The 20,100-nt window shown below is 40.0% G+C and overlaps 3 protein-coding genes across 3 annotated transcripts in view; 1 reads left to right on the top strand and 2 right to left on the bottom strand.

Moving 5' to 3' along the window:
* gpam (glycerol-3-phosphate acyltransferase, mitochondrial) overlaps positions 1-5,625 on the top strand; it is a 34,983-nt gene extending 29,358 nt beyond the window's left edge. The window contains exons 20-21 of the mRNA XM_035400028.1: positions 452-510; positions 712-5,625. Of these exons, the coding sequence (XP_035255919.1) occupies positions 452-510; positions 712-828 (176 nt within the window). The 3' untranslated portion in view covers positions 829-5,625. The remainder of the gene's footprint in view (positions 1-451; positions 511-711) is intronic.
* Positions 5,626-9,667: 4,042 nt separating this feature from the next.
* On the bottom strand, positions 9,668-13,885 carry LOC118217087 (zinc-binding protein A33-like). The gene is made up of 2 exons (XM_035398889.1): positions 13,864-13,885; positions 9,668-11,311 (listed from the first exon to the last, which is right to left on the bottom strand). Exons 1-2 carry the CDS (start codon positions 13,883-13,885, stop codon positions 10,698-10,700), a joined length of 636 nt encoding a protein of 211 aa, XP_035254780.1. The 3' UTR covers positions 9,668-10,697.
* A 1,745-nt stretch (positions 13,886-15,630) lies between these two features.
* Positions 15,631-19,771, bottom strand: LOC118217938 (E3 ubiquitin-protein ligase TRIM21-like). The gene is made up of 4 exons (XM_035400187.1): positions 19,400-19,771; positions 18,011-18,106; positions 17,614-17,844; positions 15,631-15,663 (listed from the first exon to the last, which is right to left on the bottom strand). Exons 1-3 carry the CDS (start codon positions 19,631-19,633, stop codon positions 17,617-17,619), a joined length of 558 nt encoding a protein of 185 aa, XP_035256078.1. The 5' UTR covers positions 19,634-19,771; the 3' UTR covers positions 15,631-15,663; positions 17,614-17,616.
* Between the last annotated feature and the right edge of the window lie 329 nt (positions 19,772-20,100).

Here is a 20,100-nt window from a genome sequence, read left to right as displayed (position 1 = left end):
ACCGAATGCCACAAATATGTTCCAAACATCATGGTACTCTGAAATGGGGGGCTATGTATATTAAGTGCTGTAATTTCTATATGGTGAAACAAGTGTATAAAAATACTGTTAAATTAATGCGGAGAATGTACACTTTAATCACATGGAAATTTGATTACAAACATAGAATTCTGGTGGAGTACAGAGCCAGATTAAGAAACATAACGGAGCTGACTGTATTTACATATTGTAGTGATTATTTTTCATTTCTGTACATCTGTCAGCTTTGTGCTTGCTTCTGTGTTATGTTTGTGTCCTTCCATCTTTCTATGACCGGCTGCTCTGTATAAGAACTACCATAAGCCTGCCATACAATACAAATTGGTAATCATTTATGTGTTCAAAAAGGACATTTGATTAGCAGGTATAATAGTGATATTGATAATTCTCTCTCGCTGTCTCCCTCTCACAGGGGAAAGTGCGACACACTACCTCGTGAAGAACACAATAAGAACCTTCAAGGAACTGGGGGTAAGATAAACGTGTCTGCCTAGCCTTCGCTGAACTTTTCCGCCAGTCTATTCTTCTGCTGGCCCCGTTTTTATGAAACTTGTCAAACAAGTTTACCCCCCTCAGCTGAGCTAAGCAGATGGGAGTTAACCATTCCTTATGTGGTTGTTGAGCCCTGTGAAGGAGGAGGAGACTAGCGTAACCCCACCCCCTGTCCTGCAGGTCCTGAAAGAGAGCCGCGAGAAGAAAGTCACGCTGCTGGAGGTCAGCAGCACCTTCCTACCTCAAGCAAACAGAACAAAGCTCCTTCAGTACATCCTGGGTTTCAGCCTCTTGTAAAGCGTGACACACACACACACGCACGCGCACACACGCAAATATGCGCACATGCAAGTACACAAACACACAGATACTCTGCAAAAAGGGCTTTTGCTGGCTAGTTAAAAAAAGGTGCTATTCTATGGCAAAGCTTTACCAGGAAGTGCCTTCATAAAATGAACTTACGGGATAATAGGCTTCTCTTCAGTCTTCCTCCGGATTAGACATTTAACACGTGACGTGCAGCTAATCGCTCAGAGCAGTGCTTGCGCACCACCCGTAATCCCTGAATGTACATTTGAGCGTTTTCGCCAGTGAAAGCCCTAGCTTTTAATCACTTTTTTTTGTTTTAACCATGAGAATGGGGTTTTATTCATCTCCGCTGTTTGTCCTCGCTCAATAGGGCACGAATGTCATGCTTGGCACCCAGCAGGTTTCAGGTGTCAAAAAAGTGAGGTGAGACCGAACATACACCACCGTCGGGAGATGATCGTGACGGTTACGAATGGTGATAATGAACGGCGATTATCAAGGGCATTTTATTCTGTTTGCTTTTGAAGCATGTGTCTAGGGGAGTAAAACAAAGTGCTTAAGGCTTAAGGATTTCCAGTATCGTGGAAACTCCAGGAACTGTAAGGCAGACGCTAAATTTGAGGTCATCTCACTCTCTGAGACGCTACATTGTGTCTTGTGAGAGACTAGTTTTGCTTTCTGAGAATTAGATTCAGAGTTCTAGATATTGTGCTTGCCCAAGTGGTATTAGATTCAGTTTGTGGCTGGGATATTAATGTGGTGACATCAGCTGCAGAGCAAATATGGTATTCTCAGTGATCTGTAGAATTGTCCATTGAAGAAAACATTCGAGTTTGACTGCGCTATCCCATTATTTCTACCCGTCTGTCGAGTGATGTCATTATAGTTAACACCCAAATAACGCATTACATTCAGTCAACCTTGCCACAGTGTTACATAAACAATGTGTGTTGTTTGGGTGTACTTTCTATCAGTGGTACAGCAGTACAAAAACAATGTGAGTTTGTTATATGGTGGTGCATTCTGTCAATGTTGCTACAATGTTACCTAAACAATGTGAGTGTGCAGATCAGATTTATATTCTGTCAGCTTTGCTACAATGCTATGTAACCACCCAAACAGTTGTACAATGCCGTTGGGTGTGACCTGTTAGCATTTCTCAGCAAGTGCAAAATGTGTAGGTTTCCATTGAACAGTCAATGTTGTGGTTCCTTTGTATGTTTGAGAAGAGCGTGTTAGCAGCGTTGGGATTTCTTTTCCAGTTTTAAATGTGTCAGAGTAGCCTTACTGCGCTTCACTGTTGCATTAAACATTCTGTAACTCCTGAAGATGGATGGAATCGCTGAGAAAAGTCTAAACTTAACCCACAGCTTTCTGTCTTTTCATTTTGTACTGTATACTACGAGTTAAGTGTAGTACTCTTTGATTGGTTGAAGTGTGAACGGGAAGACTACAGGAGAGCTACACCCATAAGGCGGACTGAAGCAAGTCATTTGATAAACTTGGCATAGCCTCGTGTTGCTTAAGGCGGGCTAAAACTCCCATGAATGTGAAGTTTGAAGATGCACATTGTCCACATAAGTACAACTTGTCATCAGCGCCACACAGTGAGGAGCCAGGTGGTCAAAATTTAAAAATATGGCCCCCGTTTCGTGTCCAAAAAAAAAAAAGTTATGTGTTATATTTTGTAACATTGCTGTTGCAATTACATTTCAATTATCGGCACAACCGTGTAAGCTATGGTAAACCTAGGTTACCCTCAGCTAACCCTAACTTGAAAATAGGTAGTAAATCATTAGAATAATTGGATTGGATGAAGTGTACATTTGAATGTCGTAGATGTGCCTGTGTAGTCATTAGTGATCTGTGAAAATACTGTTTTTTTCCCCCCTTACATCTATTTCACTAAATTATGTCAGTAAAGGTTTGAGGCAACATGGAAACTTGCAGTTTCAATAACGATAATTGTTATGCATAATGATAATAATGAAAATTATTACACATAATATGTTTAACCACATGTTGACTCTCGGTTGCAAAAAGAGATGTGAAAATAGATTCCCCCCCCCCCGTTTCCCAGCTTGCTTCAGTAGGAAGGCTGTGATAGGCTTTTGGTTGGTTTAATGTTTGATTTATTTTTTTTTTTTAAACACAATAAACTGTAGGAATACAATGCCCATAGGATCCTGCAGGAAAAAAAAATTGTGATTGAGTGAGGTTTGTCCTATGACATATGCCTGCATTTATGTTTAGTACTGTGAAATCCATTAAATATTCAAAAAGAGTTTTCAGTACTGATGTCCTTCGTTGACAATAGCCCGCATTTACATTTACATTTACAAAGGACTTACTTTGTCATTGAAGTGGGCCTGATTGGAAGTCACTAAAATCTGGACCTCACAATAGTGATTCCTTGAGCACAATACCCAATAAGCCCCCACCTGGGTTACAAACATGTTTGTGTTTGTAAAACAGGAACCCATTCTTCCATATTTTACCCTTAGATAGAAGAGTAGGTTTTTGGAATGCTTTCTGCAGAATTATAAAACAGTGTTCTAGAACTCCATTGCTTTCAATAACCACTAACAGTTGTTACATCAGCTATAGAATGTTTTTGATCTCACACCTTAGAATTTACACCAAGCCATAGTGCAACAAAAACTATAAACTCGTTAGCTTTCGCCACTTGGTCTTGTCCCTGAAGATGTTGTGCGAGTAAGTCCATTAGGTTTCCAAAGGCTACCAATTTAGTTCCACTGCACCAAGTGCCCAAATGCTACCTGTTGTCACCAGTGAGAGCCATGCTAATCCTCTAGTTGGAGGTAGTGCATGGAGTACACCTGTAGTGTGTGGCAAAATCTCTGGCTTGTGCATTTGAGGAGAGCAAAAGCTTCAACCGCAGTTGTTCTTGCTAGGGGTACAGGTGACCGCACATGGTCGGGGGGCACAACTGGAAATTGATTACAGATTGAAACTGGGAGTAAAATTGGGTCTGTGTGGGAGGGTTTCTGATAATTGGTATGCCTGGAGAGCATGAGCTTACCATAGCAATATGTTATCCCATACTCGCATTGTTGTCTAAAGAAAGGGTTGGTTTTGGTTTGATGAATGGTACTCAAGATACTGATGCTATGCAACCTATATCCATCACGCAAATCATTTCTGCGAACTAATCCATCTCATCTCAGCAAAATGATGAGCGTGCGCGTCCTCTTGACTTCTAGCATAGTCTGCTGTTAACGTATGGAACTGTTGTGTGGATCCTGGGTGTAGACTGGATGGATGCTAGGTAGAGACCGGATAGATGACCAGTTGCGGTTTCTAGTCCTCCACAAACAGCCGTTGTGTCCAGTTCACTGCAGTACCGAATGCCACTGAATGGGGTTTGGGACATTATCAGGGTTAAACTAACCACACCAGTTCCAGGAAGTAGAGGGCAGAGGAACTCCTGTGCATTTAATTTTAAAAAAATGTGCGTGAGCATAGCTAGCAGCAGAGCACTAAAGCCGTTCCTGCTGAACGATGAAAGAGACGCGCTCTCTTTGCGCTTGAGCCACCGAGTCAGAAACGGGCTTCTGCCGCCGCGTCTCTGAAGCCGCTTTTACGAACATCCGGCAGCGCAGACGAACGGTCCCTGTGAAGCTCGCCGATCCGGCCGAAAACCAAACTAACAAATCCAGCTCCGCAGAAGAACTTCACCACATCCTTGAAACTTTGAACAGGGCAGGTTTATTTCCCCTCACGGACATACGGCCTGATTTATTGACACCTTTAGCAAAACCAACAACGCAACCAGTGATTGGTCATGGCATTTGTTTTGCGCCAATCAATGGTTGTGTTATTCATTTTGCGAGTGCTAAAATGTTTTGCACGTGCTGAAGGTTTCAGTAAGTCAGGCCCGTACTGGCTGGCTGAGAGCTGGATTGATGGAGTGAGTTGAACACTCGGCAGAGGGGTGTGATATTACTGATCAAGCATGGGGGAGCGGTCAATTAAACTTTGGAAAAAAATACACTCGTCTGCGTATTTGCTGTTCTTGTCAACAGGCACGAAAAAAAAAACAACTGCAGTGCTCATTTTGTTTCCTTATGTAATTATTCTTGCACTTAAAATTAAAAAGACAAAGCAATAATGAACCGTGTCCTTTTCTTATAGCACACACTCCAAACGCATCATGCATACACATGCTTTCGGCATATTATGCACACACACACACACACAAATTAAATAGCGCACACACATGCACATGCACTCACTGAACACACTCTAAACTGTAGGCAAATAATGTATGATGTAGTTAGTAAGTTGAAAAAGTCATTCTAATTTTGAGCTGAAAGGTTAGTGTGTGCTAAATGGCATTCTCTGGCAGCACATGTGACCAATCCGGTCTCTCGTCATGTAAAGAGCTCTGGTCACAGTGAACGTGAGTCGCCCCGAAAACAATGATGTGTTCATTCATGCAGTCAATTGTTGTTACATTACATTCTATTATTTTAATCTTCAGAAAATTAACTGCTGTGTCAATGTTTCCTTTTCTCTGCATGGTTAGAAAAATGCGCTGTAAGGTAACCCTGAAACAAAAAGAGCTGTACCTCTGATTACAGAATCATGGTGACGCACATGTATGTTTTTGTTTGGTTTTGTTTTAAATAGGTTTATTAATTTATCTCCAGGTTTTGTTTACTGTAAATGCATTGCTTCATTTTCACCAGTTGTAGTTTAACGCAATGTTTTAGCACACTTATGAGGATTGTTTTGTTTTTAAATAAATTAATGTTGGAGAGACAACAAGGCCTGGCTGTGACTTTCTTCCACTGTATTATTTTTAGGACACCGTGTTGATTTCGTCGGGAAATTCACAGAAGTCTGCCTCTTATCAGACCCCAAAGGAAAACAGGCTGTTTACTGTGCTGACTGGGAGTCAGCAATAATGACTAGGAGACTTTTGGGTCAGCATTATGTAAAACTTAAGGTTAGGTTCTTCATAATACAGTGTAATCATGTTTTCTGTTGTTGTAAAGCCGATGTCATGGGGAAAAAGTTGGGTGTCTCGGCTGCAAAGGTTAACCCAATGTGGGATTCATTGTTGTACTATTTTGTCTGTGTCTATATATAAGGAGAGAGGTGCAGGTTCCAGGAGACTTGGCAGCTCAGTCTCGTACGCATCACGGGCATAGCCATTTCACCACTCACATTTTGCACCATTGTATATTGTCATTATTACTGAACACACTGAACAATAAACTGCATTCATTTTAACCCGGCATTCCTCGTTGACACTGCACACCTAACATACACATGGGACTCAGGATATCTGCACCCCGTAGTCACTCACCTATACACTAGTGTTGTAGCAGGATACACAATTGTATTTATGCAGGCTACACTATTCACGTCTACCAAGTTAAACGCATGAAACTGGTGCCACTACTGATGGGCAGTAGTCTCCACCGTCTGGGCATAACTGCTAGCACAGAGGAAAGGTTAAAACACTGTGTTGTCACTGTGAGTCAGATAATCAAGATAACATAAAATGAATCCCATTCCAGTAGTGACTTTGATGTGACAATTTTTGGTTTCTTACGGCTGGTGACCTCCATGCGCCGTTTGGTGTATGTGCGGGGTTTCTTGCAGTTTAAAGACAGACATCCAGATAGATCCAGTGGATCTTTACGTCCCTCTGGTAAATATACATTTGTATGTAGACCTAATTTATATTTACATTACTATAGTAGTGTGTGTGCGTGCGTGCGTGGTTGTGTGTGAATAGACAATAGAAGACAATTGTAGATGTGGGCAGTTTTGAAGGAACCACCTGAGCGCCAGAGTTTATTTCTGTTTCTGTTAACTAATATTTATTCTGAAGCTCAATCTATAATGTTATACGTTACATTACTCTAATGTTACTGCTCCTGGCACCTTACATTAGCTTGCGTTTCCACAGCTAATGTGGTGAGTCACCTCTTCACAGAGGTGGGTAACCCGGCTTCAAAGAGTAAAAAGACTGACCATGTATTTGCTCCACCACCATGCACTAAACCAGCTGATTCTAATTAGCACAACTTTACAGCATGATAGGAGAACTAATGATTGTAATCAGCTGGTTTAGTGCATGTTGGTGGAGCAAATACATGGTCAGTCTTTTTACTCTTTGAAGTCGGGTTACCCACCTCTGCTTCTTCAAATGTGTTAAACTACAGCGACGGGTCAAATAACATTACAAGCATATTCTATTGTGTTCTATTATATTTATATAATATTTAAATGGAAATTATTTAAAATATACTATGGAATACATAATGAGATCCTCATGAGAACTATATGAGCCTTAAAGTTTCAGTCCATCATTTTTTCTTATTTAAAAAAATGATATATTTGATACCTTCTCAAGTGGCATTTTTGTAGCAATATCGATTCAGTGTGTTTGCGTTTGTAAATTGCTCTTCTGTATGCTGTTTTCCACTGGTTGTGTCAGGTGCAAAATTCTCGCTACGTATACAGATTTGATGATGCATCCGCAGAACGTGCATGTGCTTAAAATCGGGGACCCTCCCCCAGGATCGATGCTATCTGTTCAAAGGAGAAGACTGAGAAAGAGAGGCACCGGCAGTGCAAAGTTTTTAAACAAAGCTGGCTGGGGTTGCATAGGCCTACACATTCAAAATGGCTGAAAAATCAATGGAAAGAACACCATCTTCAGATAATAACCCACCAGCTGAAGTGACTAAAAAAAATGGATACCCCCAACAATCAGAAGGCACAGTTCTAACAGCCTAACATCAGTACCGAATGTAACCTCCTCCTTTTCTTGCTTTTACGGAGTTGTGGATAAAAAAAAATGTGAAAGTGAGTGTATCTACATACATCATACTTATACTTACTATAGCTCCCTTATTTGTCGCAGTTGTTGTCTCTCACAGTTTGCCAAAAAATGATCAAATGTGACCACGTGTTGACACTTTAAAATTAGGTTTGGTATGTTGCTCAATATTTCTGTGTTGGATGACATTGCTCACTGTTTCTAGGCTTGCACACCCAAGCAAGCCATGCCACTTTGTTTGGAGGTGTAGCTTCATTTATAATTTAACGGAGTGTAGCAGAGTGGGTAAGGAACTAGACTTGTAACCGAAAGGTCGCAGGTTCGATTCCCGGGTAAGGACACTGCCGTTGTGCCCTTGAGCAAGGTACTTAACCTGCATTGCTTCAGTATATATCCAGCTGTATAAATGGATACAATGTAAAAATGCTATGTAAAAGTTGTGTAAGTCGCTCTGGATAAGAGCGTCTGCTAAATGCCTGTAATGTAATGTAATGTAATGTAACTCTATAATTTGAAGTATGAAAACAAACTGTTGTGACCACAGATGTCACTAAATCCATCGAAACCAAAAAATTACGGGTAGACACACAAAAAGGTTTTATGGTATTTTTTACAGTGTATGTCACACCCTAAATATAAATAATGTTTTCATATTCTTCCAGAATATGTGCCTATATCTATGAGTATATGTCGCAGAGCGAAAACTGCTTCACTGTCCCCTTGAAAACCCACCTTCCCCACCGCGTCTATGAAACCGCTGTGCGAATATCCAGCGGAGCTCACAAACGGTCCCTGTGAAACCCATATCCTCCAGCCCACCAATACAGCACCTGCACAAAGTATGTGAAAGCAGTGATTAGTACACTTATTCATATAATATAACTGACACAAATGTCATAGAAACACGGCTGATTTGTTATCTCCTCATTAAGATTTAAGATTTATTTAATTTTGAAAGAGCTGTCAATTTATTGTAATTTAATAGATGCAGTTAAGGGGTTTTTGGACTGAAGGTGATTCATTTGCTTTCTGGGCCTTCTCAAACACACCATTCACGCACTCATACCTGTGGGCAAATTAGAGTCTCCAAAATAGGTCTACCTGCATGTCTTTGGACAGTGGGAGGAAAGCCACACAGACAAAGGGGGAACATACAAACTCCACACAGAAAGGTTAAGGCTTTGAACTCAGGACCTTCTTGCTGTGAGGCGACAGTGCTACCCACTGTACCACCTGGTAGATGTGAAATTTAAGGTATGTTGCTTGTACATAAATGTTTTTGTTACAGTGTTTGTCACCCTAAATATCATACATCGTAAATGTCATATTTCTTTCAGAATATGTTGCTGAAAAGTCTTCTATGAATATACAGTATGTCGCCCAGGGAAAACTACCACACTGCCCACTTGACTCCCCACCTTCCCCAAGTATCCCCCAGCACACCAATACAGAACCTAGACACATTATGCAAAAGCAGTGATTTATATATTTATTCAAATAATACAGACTAACACAAATAGCAACATGTTTTAGTTGTTTTCTATTTCCCAAGATTCATTTAATTAACAAAAAATCAAATGTGTGAGTGAACGTTCTCACAGAATGAACTCCAGAAAAGGCACTGGGTGCACAGAGATGATAATGTTCCAACAATTTGAATTCATGCCAGAATTGAGAAAATACTGAAATATTATTTTAAAGAAAAATATTCATATTTTTATTTTGAAAATTTTATTTGAAAATACTTTATTCTTTAAAATAATTATGTTGTTTTGACACATTGGAATCCTTTTTTGTGATTTAAATTCTCTAACACGGTATGATGAAAGAGAATTCTATCAAATCCACATTTGTCACAATAAACTTCACAGTAAACCCTGGCCTAAACACCCACAAGAGCAAACCTAGAGAGAAGGTGGCAAAGAAAAACTCCCTGAGTGGGACACATAGTGATGCTATGAGAGATACAATCAGAGAAAGCTTTGTGATTACTTGCTAATGCCAATTATTTCATTATGCTTTATTATTGTAATAATTCTCATGTGATAATTATCAATCAAGGAAAAGGGATGAAAAGAGTTTTAGAACAACAGCAGGTTTGCAGGTGAGGCTACTGATGGCTCAGATGTAAATCCTGCAGCATGGAGCTGACAGGGTGAATTGCAAAGTAAAATCTGAAAATATCACAGGAGACTGATGGATTAAAACTAACAAGAGCTCATGATGCTGACATTTCAAGTCTGTACATAACCTTAAAAACCCAACTAGACAGGAATGACATCAATCCGGTATTTGATTGACATCAATCATGCCTTTGATTTAACCACAAGAGTGCATCTGTTTTATGCATAAACATATGAAATTAAGGTTTGTCTAATGATTCAGATCAAAGGATAACCAAAAAGATATTGCTTGCCTGTACTTAAAACAAATGCATGTTCAGTTCATAAAATAATAATGAAGAAAAAATGATTACAATTATTAAGTGAATTTCCCCTATAGTACCCTATCTGTGTGAAGAAATGTGGTTCTTTGTAAAGTTACATTTATAGTTCCAAAGTTTTGATCAATAACATTTTATATTAAGAACAAAAATAGTCTCTGTTACTGCAGGAAACATACAGGTCAAAGCAAGGCTGGTCAATTACAACAGAGTGCTGTTCAAGCACCAGCTTTATACTCCTCTACCAGAACAAAATGTACCGACAAGGTAACCAAACGGTTATTGTTACATCTGTATGCATGCCTGCTCTCTTCTGATAGGCTATTAAAACACCCCCCTTTGTACTTCCACATCTCCAGCTGGTCCATCCTAAATCAACATTCATGCATACTGAGGCCAATCACACTGACCAAATGCGATAGGCCTCTGTGCGTGTGCCTCCCATTTGGTTCTGGTAGGCCATCAACCCTTTGATCAGTTCACATGTCTAGTCTGCCCCAGATCAAGTCAATAACCAGGCATGCTGAAGCAGATTAGAAACAACCAAAATTCCTACACCTCTTCTTCCAAAAAAAAAGAAAGAAAAGAAAATGCTCACTGGGATGACATCACTGTTATGGAAACTTTAACTGGGCATATTTGCAGAGATCCTTCGTTCCTACCATCTTTGTTCACATAGGATGAGAAGAATGGGAACACTCTCTCAGTAAATGTGTCTTTAAAAGTGTAAATGAGTGACATGTCACTGGAGTCGAAGAAGGACACCTCACCCCTGTCATAGTCCAGCTGCACTCTGATGCTCTGGGGCTTCCTCTTCAGTGTGAGGCCAGCAGCTCCAGATGCAACGTACTTATTACCATTCCTCAGCGTTAAGACCCAGAATCCACTCTCTGGGCTGAGTGTCATCTGTCCCTTCCTATTGATGGACTCTTTCACCACTCCTATATCCCACTTAGATATATTCCCAACCTTCACCTCCCAGTGGTGTTTTCCTGAGATAAACCCCTCAGATCCCAGCACATTCATATGGTAGCTCAACCTCTCTGGGTTGTCAGGATATTTCTGGTATGTACCTAATCTCAGAGTGGTCAGATCATCAGAGAGAGAAAGCCAGGGGCATGCAGTATTGGGGTCCAGAAACACAGGAGCTGAAATTTCAAGAGGAAAGATATTCAAAAGTCTGAGAAAAGAGAAACATTTCAAATACTCTATTTAGATTAGGTCACATACAAAGGAAATATACAAATAATAAGAATTATGAATTTGGATGGCAGGTATGCCATCCTGCTAAGTCACACCTTGGCAGGGCAGCGTGCCCCATACAAATACAGCACTGAGAGTTTGGCACTTTGCAGGGCTCCCTAAAGAAATAACCACAATGACCACAAACTCTCAGCCCTTAAAAACTTTCATTTCTGTAACTTCTAACACCCAAACCTAGAGGATTTTGCGTTTTTTCCTTCTTTTTCCTGCCTGATTACATCATCCCAAATACTCCAGGCCCAAAAAGAATATATGTCTCCCTATTGGACATATATAACAGTGCACTCATTTAAAACAGCAACAGAGGCGGACACGGTGGCACAGTGGTTAGCACTGTCGCCTCACAGCAAAAAGGTTATGTGTTCGAATCTCCGCTTGGGGCCTTTCTGTGCGGAGTTTCATGTTCTCCCCGTGTTCGCGTGGGTTTACTCCGGGTACTCCGGTTTCCTCCCACGCTCAAAGACATGCATGTTAGGTGCACTCCTGCAGTTGCCCTTGACCAAGGCACTGGCCTCAGAACTGGAGTTGGTCCCCGGACGCTGCAATGTGGGTGCCCATTGCTCCTAAGTAACTAGGATGGGTCAAAATGCAGAGGACAAATTACCCCACGGGGTTCAATAAAGTATATCTATCTATCTATCTATCTATATATTCTTCACTAGTAGCTTCTCGGGGACACTTTTGGATGAGCAACAGGCTGCGTTCAAACCCCACCTCGGACTCATAAAAACCTCTCACTCAAACTAAAAATAAAACACTGAAACTATATTTTTGCATCTCAATAATCTTTGTGGGAAAGTAATTTATATTATTATGTATACAACTACAGAATAAATATACCCACGCTTTACACAGTTCCGCCTTCGGTATTTTGACTGAGTGTAATGTTAGCTACCTATCAGCGCTGCATTGCGGTCCGGTAGGTAATGTTACCGGTCGTATAGAAACTGACACAGGATAATGACTTCTTCACGGCATGTATATCTATTTTCTTAAAAAGTGACAATGTCAAATACATCGCTCTGCCATATCTACTGTTCAATAGTTTTTAACTAGGCTACCATGACTACACTGCAACGCCACTTTTTTAATTTTCAAGTTAGCTAGCTCTATATATCCTCTACCGACATACAAAAAATTGTAAGTTATGTACAATAGCCCATTACAAACGCTTCCATTGAAAAATATGAAATACACTTTCATTTATTTGTCATTCATTTTAAAGGGAAAATGATTGAATCCATATGCGTTTCTGTCAGCTAGAATGTGTGTTTAAATGCATGTGTATGTGTATGCATGTCTCTCAACCAACATTTACATGAATTACTATTATCACTAACTCATAACAAACACAGTACAAAAGAAATGATATCTGAAGAAAAACACACTTTCAACATACAAAAAATGCCCAGTTACTCACATACAAAGCACTGTCTATAAGTCATCATTCAAATCTATACCTATCATTATTGGCATCAAAATTGCACCAAGTTACAAGAAACAATATTGGTCATTTTAGCTCACACAAATTAAGCTGTATTCCAAAGCAATGCTGCTACCTATCCATCCATCCATTATCTACATTTGCTTATCCTGAGCAGGGTCGCGAGAGTTGCTGGAGCCTATCCCAGCATGCATTGGTCGAGAGGCAGGAATACACCCTGGTCAGGCTACCAATCTATCGCAGGGGGGACACACCATTCACTCACACTTATGGGAAATTTATGGTCTCCAATCGGCCTACCTGCATGTGTTTGAACTACGGGAGGAAACCCACATGGACGCGATGAAGAACATGCAAACTCCAAGCAGAGATTCGAACCCAGAACCTTCCTGCTGTGAGGCGACAGTGCTACCCACAGGACCACCTAAATTATTTAAGTAACTTGGCCCTGCATTATTTCATATTACCATTTGAAGGGAATGTGGTCATTCAAACTTTTAAGTGTCACATTAAAGTATCACATAAAAAATGTTTAATTTGTCTTAGCTAAGATAAATATAAACATTGTTTATTGTAACTTGGCCTAATTTTGATATCATTACTTTTAATGGCAGGCCTAGATTTTGCAAGTCTTAATGACTTATAGTGCTGTGTATGTGTGAGTAACTTGGCATTTTTGTACATTGAAAACATGTCTTTATTCAGATTCATATATACTGTAGTTAAAGTGATTCATACTTGAAATGAATATGAAAATGAATAAATCAACTAACACATTTCAAAATTCAATTCACACAGCTAAAAAAATTTATATTATATTCATATTATTAATTAGGTTTTATATATAATACTAATTCTGTGTTTGCCTGGGTTCTAATTTCAAATTGAGAGAAGAGCAATGAGACCTTCCTAAACTTGGAGGGAACTGAGACTGGGTGACTCCGTATTGTTTATCTTTAGCACCATTTCAGAATACAGCTTGTTTCTTCAGATTCCTCTGTTCATTAAATACATGCAAAAAACATAATTTCACCGGCTGCCCCAGATACTCACTGTACTGCACCACCATCTGCATATTCTCCCAGACTCTGAACTTCAGGTTTCCCAGGTGTTTGGCCACATCTATCAGGGCCCCTGAGAGCAGCTCTGGATCCTGCAGTGTGCACTGGGCTCTGTAATGACAAGCAGGAGTCACTCAAGATTTGGGGTTTGAAGTGACTTAAACAAAAAAGATGAAAAGGTGAGTGTCTACATACCTTTCCTTGATGTTCTTGTAGCTCTGAAAAAACACAATAACAGCATAATTGTGATAAGATGCATGTATAAAAGTATTCAGTAGAAACCATTATGAGAGAAAAGTAACAATGTGAAAAACAAGAAACATGCTAATGAACATGATGCAGATTTGAACAGTATACACACATAAATGAAGGTACTGTAATGTACAGATAACTAAAAATTAAGGAAACAATCCGTCTCTTGCCTTGCTACTCTGTAAAGCATCTTTGTGACATTCTTCTGTAAAACCCGCTATACAAATAATGTTGAATTGCATTGAACTTGGGTAAATGAGGGACATATAAAGCATTTTGAAATAAGAAACTTCCACATAGGTGTGATTCCTGGTTTATTAAAACAATGAACATCAGCATGCTACCCAATATTTCCTCAATTCTTTCAAGTCACTTGGCCCTGTGTGTATAAGCATGAACTACATGGACAGGCCAAACATATGTGTGGATGGCTTTCTCACAGTCAAGATTGATTGAATAGGCGTGTATATGTCCAATTTGTATTGGTATGTATGTATTTCGCTGCCCAGTCTTTCTGTTGCGTGAATGATAGTATGTTTCTTGGTATAAGTGTGTGTTTGTAAATGTGAATGTAACATGCTGCGAGGGAAATGTCCCCATGGGGATAAAGAAGTTCTCTATGTATGTATGTACAATATTTTTACATGCAGTTTTTATTGTACATAGCAAATATACAATAACTTGTCCATGTACTCAAATTCAGTTCAGAAGCAAGTATAAACATATGTTTTCTGGAGAAATATGCTTCCTGTAATTACTCACCAGCAGTTTTGTACATTAATTTCAATGTGTTTCATGAGGCAATTCGAAATATTTGACACTTTGATCTGACACAAAGTTTGCATGACATTGTAAAATGGTAAGATTACAAAACACAGGGCCAAGTGACTTGAAAGAATTGAGGAAATATTGGGTAGCATTGCTTTGGAATACATCTTATTTAATTTCGGTGAGGCAAGATAGCCTATATTGTTTGTAGTACCGTAACTTGGCCTCATTTTGATATCAATACTTTTAATGGCAGGCCTGGACTGGTCTTGTATGTGTGAGTAACTTGGCATTTTTGTACATTGAAAATGCCAAGTGATATGAGATATCACTTCTTTTTGCAAAGCGTTTTATTATGAGAATGAGAAATGCGAAGTGACCCTGTAAGAAACGGTTGTGGATTATGGCTATTCTTGTGTGAATTTGTACAGTCTGATGAGCGTGTACTGTTTAGCAGTTTCAGTTTGCTATATATGTAAAACAGTGGCTGTGACAAAGGGTGTGGTGGCGTAAGTGTAAACGCATCAGAAACGCAGGTGAAATATGGGCAGTGTATGTACTCACGGATTTGATGCCATCCAACGAGCCTTGATTGAGAAAAAAATCAGCAAATCCATAGAATTAGAGCTCCCTAGGTCGCAATTTGTGTACCCTGCTGCCCTGCTCCGTTGTCTGTTATTTCGTGGCGATGCACTTTTAGTGTTTGTAAGGTTTATAAGGCATTTTGATAGGCTTATCTGCAGGTGGGAATCCTCTTTGCTGTTTTGCGAAGCTAGAACCGGAAAAGAGGCATTGAATATGAGAAAATAACAACAGTGTGAGAGAAATTAGGATGAAATGATGAAATTGCGCAGTTGAAACAATATGTTTTTAGCAGAATGGGCATGTAGGTGAAGGATGACATGATCACAGACTATAGAGCGAAGTAAATGAAGTGACCATGAGCAAGCTTAGTTTCCTAATCGAACCGTATATATAACAGTCTCTATAAAGCATTAATTGTTAAAGTTGAGGGTTAAGTAATGTGTGAAATCTATTGCACTGATGTGCTCTTCTCGTGTTCAGTAGTAGTAGTTATAATGAGTGAGTCATGATTTTAAATGTAATGTTTCAATGGGGAGTTGCAGAACGTAGATACGTAGTAATTGTTTGTATGTGGCTAGACAGACAACAGGGCAAGGTAACATGAATGTAGAAATGTGGCATTTGCTGATAAAAAGGTTTTGTATGGTAGCCAAGTGAAGAAATATAGTTAGTAGAAATGGCACAGCGGTGAACTGGTGTAACTTTTTAATAAAAGGAATACATTTGCCGTCAAGAAATGCATATGGGTGGCCGTGGGTGAGTTTTGGTAAAGAAAATATAAAAGCGTAAGAAAACGTTAGTGTAAAAGAAGAAATAATCTGCTTGAGGACGAGGCGGGATTCAATCCTTCAACCGGAGGATTCTGCTGCTGCATCCTGCAGCACCATGACATAGCTATGCAATGCGTGAAATATCATTAGCAAACCTGTCCGTGGTTTTAAAGAAGAACACAGGCCAATAAGCATAGAAGAGCTCCCGTTGAGTCCATATGGCTTTGCAACATTGTAGCCAGATAATAACTGAATGTGCAGACGGCAGGTCATAATGCAGTGTATACGTTCGGTGAACGGTGGGTAGATATGGTGCAAAAGCAATGATTGAGAAGTAGTAGACAATTATTAGTGAGGGTAAAAACAGGTTACAGAAACATGTTCCTAGTTGGGCTTGAACCTAGGACCCCATGTTCCCAAGACTGCAACCTTGCCCACAAGGCCACTAGCAGACTAGCTGTTTAAACCAGAAATGTTTCAGAATAAAAAGGTATGGGTATTTTGCGTGTGTATGCGAGTTTTTGATTGGGCCGTGTAGGTGAAGATTTGGCTGGTGTCGGTAAAGTGTCCAATGGGGAGACATGTTGTTAGTGGGATAGGCGGCAGGAAAAATAAGAAGAAGGAGAAAACGCAAAATCCTCTTAGTTTGGGGCTTTATTGTGTGGACATGTGAAGTTGTTTATGAAATCTGTTTGTTGAAATGGGGTCAGAATGTACAGAATTTAATGTTTTTTAAGGGCTGAGTGTCTGTGGCTGTTGTGGTTATTTCTGTGGGGAACCCTGAAAAGTGCCAAACTCTCGGTGCTGTATACGTATGGGGCATGCCCCCGCCAAGGCGTAACTTGGCGGGATGGCATACCTGCCATCCCAACCTGACACCCCAATTACTATTACAGAGAAAAGAATGGTCAAAGATAGATCTGTGGTGAAAATGAAGCTTTCTGTAAATTATACAGGACATGTCTTCCCATGCAGTGTTGATACTTTTCAACTAAAATGTGCAAAGATCTGCATCTTCACACAACATTACGATTGATTTCACCAACACTAATCCCACCAAACGCGCCCAAACTGAATCACATTAACAATTCACAAATTATTCATTCTTGCTTCTGATAGACTAAATGCTTAATTCACACCAAGTCTGATTTTGTCACACAGAAACATGCATGACGACATTTTTAAATGAGCAGATGCATCTCTATGAACTCCTGTACTCCGAGTCTAACACTGTTATATTAGGCCACTGCTGCATTTGTGCGGAACAAGGGAACTTTGGAATGCAGCCAAATACTGTCAAAAACCAAGAACCAGCACATTAAAATAACTGTTTGTTGAGTTTTAATGACAGTGAATCAAGCGCCTACCTTTTAAAAGGAGGTGTCTTCAGTATCCATGGCCTTCTCTATAGCTGTGATTTTGTCTGTGAGGGTGGAGATGTGTCCTGTGATGTTTTCAGTCTTCTCCTTCATGATTTGACTCTTCTGCTGCTCTTCCTCCCTCAGTACAGTTAGTCTGGCCTCCTCTTCCTCTCGCAGGAACTGGCGGAGCTTCTTAAACTCTGCCTTTATCTGCCTCTCTGTGTGCTGGACCTGACTCTGCAATTCAAACACACGTTTGTAAACATGAATAGTGGAATTATGTTTTGTTATTTATGTATGGGAGCCAGTGTGTTTGATATGCCTGTCACATGCAGTAGTAACCAAAAAATAATGTTTTTGTGTTTTTGTGTTGCAGTAAAGTATTCCTAAATGCTTTACTCACCCTGATGTGTTCTGCTGCTTTCTTACATTCTTCTTCAACATCAGTAAACCTCTTCAGTTTTTCTTTAATGAGATTAAGTGCAGGCTTGAGTTTCTCCTGGAGTTAAATTAATCAGTTATCACTCACAGAAAGACACAACTGGCACGGTAATGCTTTAATTCAAGAAATGGTCAGCATAACTTATTTAGTACATGAGAAATGTGGCAGGGAAAACAGCCTTCTACAACTCAAGTCAAAGTCAGTGAAACATACTTATAGCACACTGTGGGGTGGGGATGGCTGGTTTAAGCAGCCACACCTGCCCTGGGTCAAGCTAATTGGACCTGGCCAATTGGATAATTGGTTAAGAATTAGATAATTGGCTAGGCTAATTGGACCCGGGAACAGGAGTGGCTGCACCTGTGCATAGTGAGGCAATCAGTGCGCACAGGTTAAATCTGCCATCCCCACTCACACGAGGAAAGCCTCTGTCATGACAGTTTTTACATCTGCTCAGTTGGCTGTAACATCTTGCCACCCTCGTAAATAAACGTGGACAGTTTGAACATCATCACCCTGTGTCTCTGTGCTGGAGGGCCCCTTGGAAAGCTACTTTGGTGGCCTGTGGCAGGCTTGTTTGCCACACACACCATTTTATGTTATGCGTGTTCAGTAAACCAGTCTTTCATCAATTTTTCAGCATGTACAGGATTATTACAAAATAACTTTTACTGGGTTGTACTTCATATAATTTATAGCAGACTGCAAGAAATGTTTATGCATAAAATTTATAAAATTGATTTAACTTTTTAGTACAAGATTCTCTTGCGCATATGTGTAGCTCGTCTCCACCACAGTCATTGTGGACTTCTGTACTTCCTGGTTGTTCCTCAGTTCTCTCCCCCAGCACATTACAATGTATATAACAATAGTTTTATTAGGTCTGGACCTTTATTACATTAAAGGTAACGTGATATCTCTATTTGTGCTGTCAGTACAAATAATTTGACACATCATTATTGCATATTTCTAAAATGGCTCTGCGTATTTCAGTGTTCATGTTTGGAGCCATATTCTCTGAAAAAGGCCTCCAAGCACAACTGTCTGTCAAAATTTAAGCATGCTAGCATTTTACTTATAAAGCCTTCTACTGAAAGTGTGAAATATGTGATGTTTTAATGGCTGAAACGACACTTTTAGGTACAGTGCTGCCTCTTCCTGCTTTTGCCTGATCAGCAGGTTTGTTCCTGTTGCTGTCTTTGCGAGTGGAAGTGGAGGCCAGACTGACTGTATTTACAAGACCTCATACCACAGCCGTCTGTCAGAACTGAATGTTTTACACAGAGACATTTTACACATATTTGATTGTGTCTTGAGAATATGAAATAGATGTCATTTAAAATAAATTACCTTCAGATCCAACGCAGCCTCTTCCACTGGACAGACTGGGTGGTTTCTGTGTTTTTTTGAAGTCTGACAGACGACACAAAGAGGCTCTTGGTCATGTTCGCAGAAGAATAAACGTTTCTCCCCATGAAGACTGCAGTGATCATCACTCTTGCCTGCAGCTTCCCTTATAGACTTCTGCATTAAGTAGGACTCCACAATGTTTTTTAAAGCCAGGTTTACAGGAGGATCCTCCATAGAGGCATTTCTCCTGCAGATAGGACATACTCGAGAGCTCTTCTCTTCCCAGTACTGCTGCAGACATATTTTACAGAAGCTGTGGCTGCATTTCAGGAGAACAGGCTCTTTAAAAATATCACAACATACAGAGCAACAGAGATCATCCTCAGGAATCAAAGGTTTTGCTGCCATTTTACAGACACAGTCCCTCACTCTGATATTTTTACTTTCAGTTTTTTTGAACAGACAAAAGAGCACAGAACACACCCTATGGGGCGTTGCCATGGCATTCAAAACTGGAATAAACTGGCTGAACATACTTGTTGCTGTTGTCAGTCAATAGGAAATCCTTGACAGTGTTTGTCCTCTCTTACATTCAGAGATGATAATGCACCTGAACTGACTGCTCTGGAGGCATTTACGGGATGCAGTAGTGTACCACTGGTAAAGGCTAATTTTGTTAATATAACACATTTCATGCAAAA

The sequence above is a fragment of the Anguilla anguilla genome, chromosome 2, assembly GCF_013347855.1.
Source record: "Anguilla anguilla isolate fAngAng1 chromosome 2, fAngAng1.pri, whole genome shotgun sequence".
Classification (NCBI taxonomy): Eukaryota; Metazoa; Chordata; class Actinopteri; order Anguilliformes; family Anguillidae; genus Anguilla; species Anguilla anguilla.
Note: the sequence above shows the minus strand (reverse complement) of the source record. Positions and strands in the feature narration are given on the sequence as shown.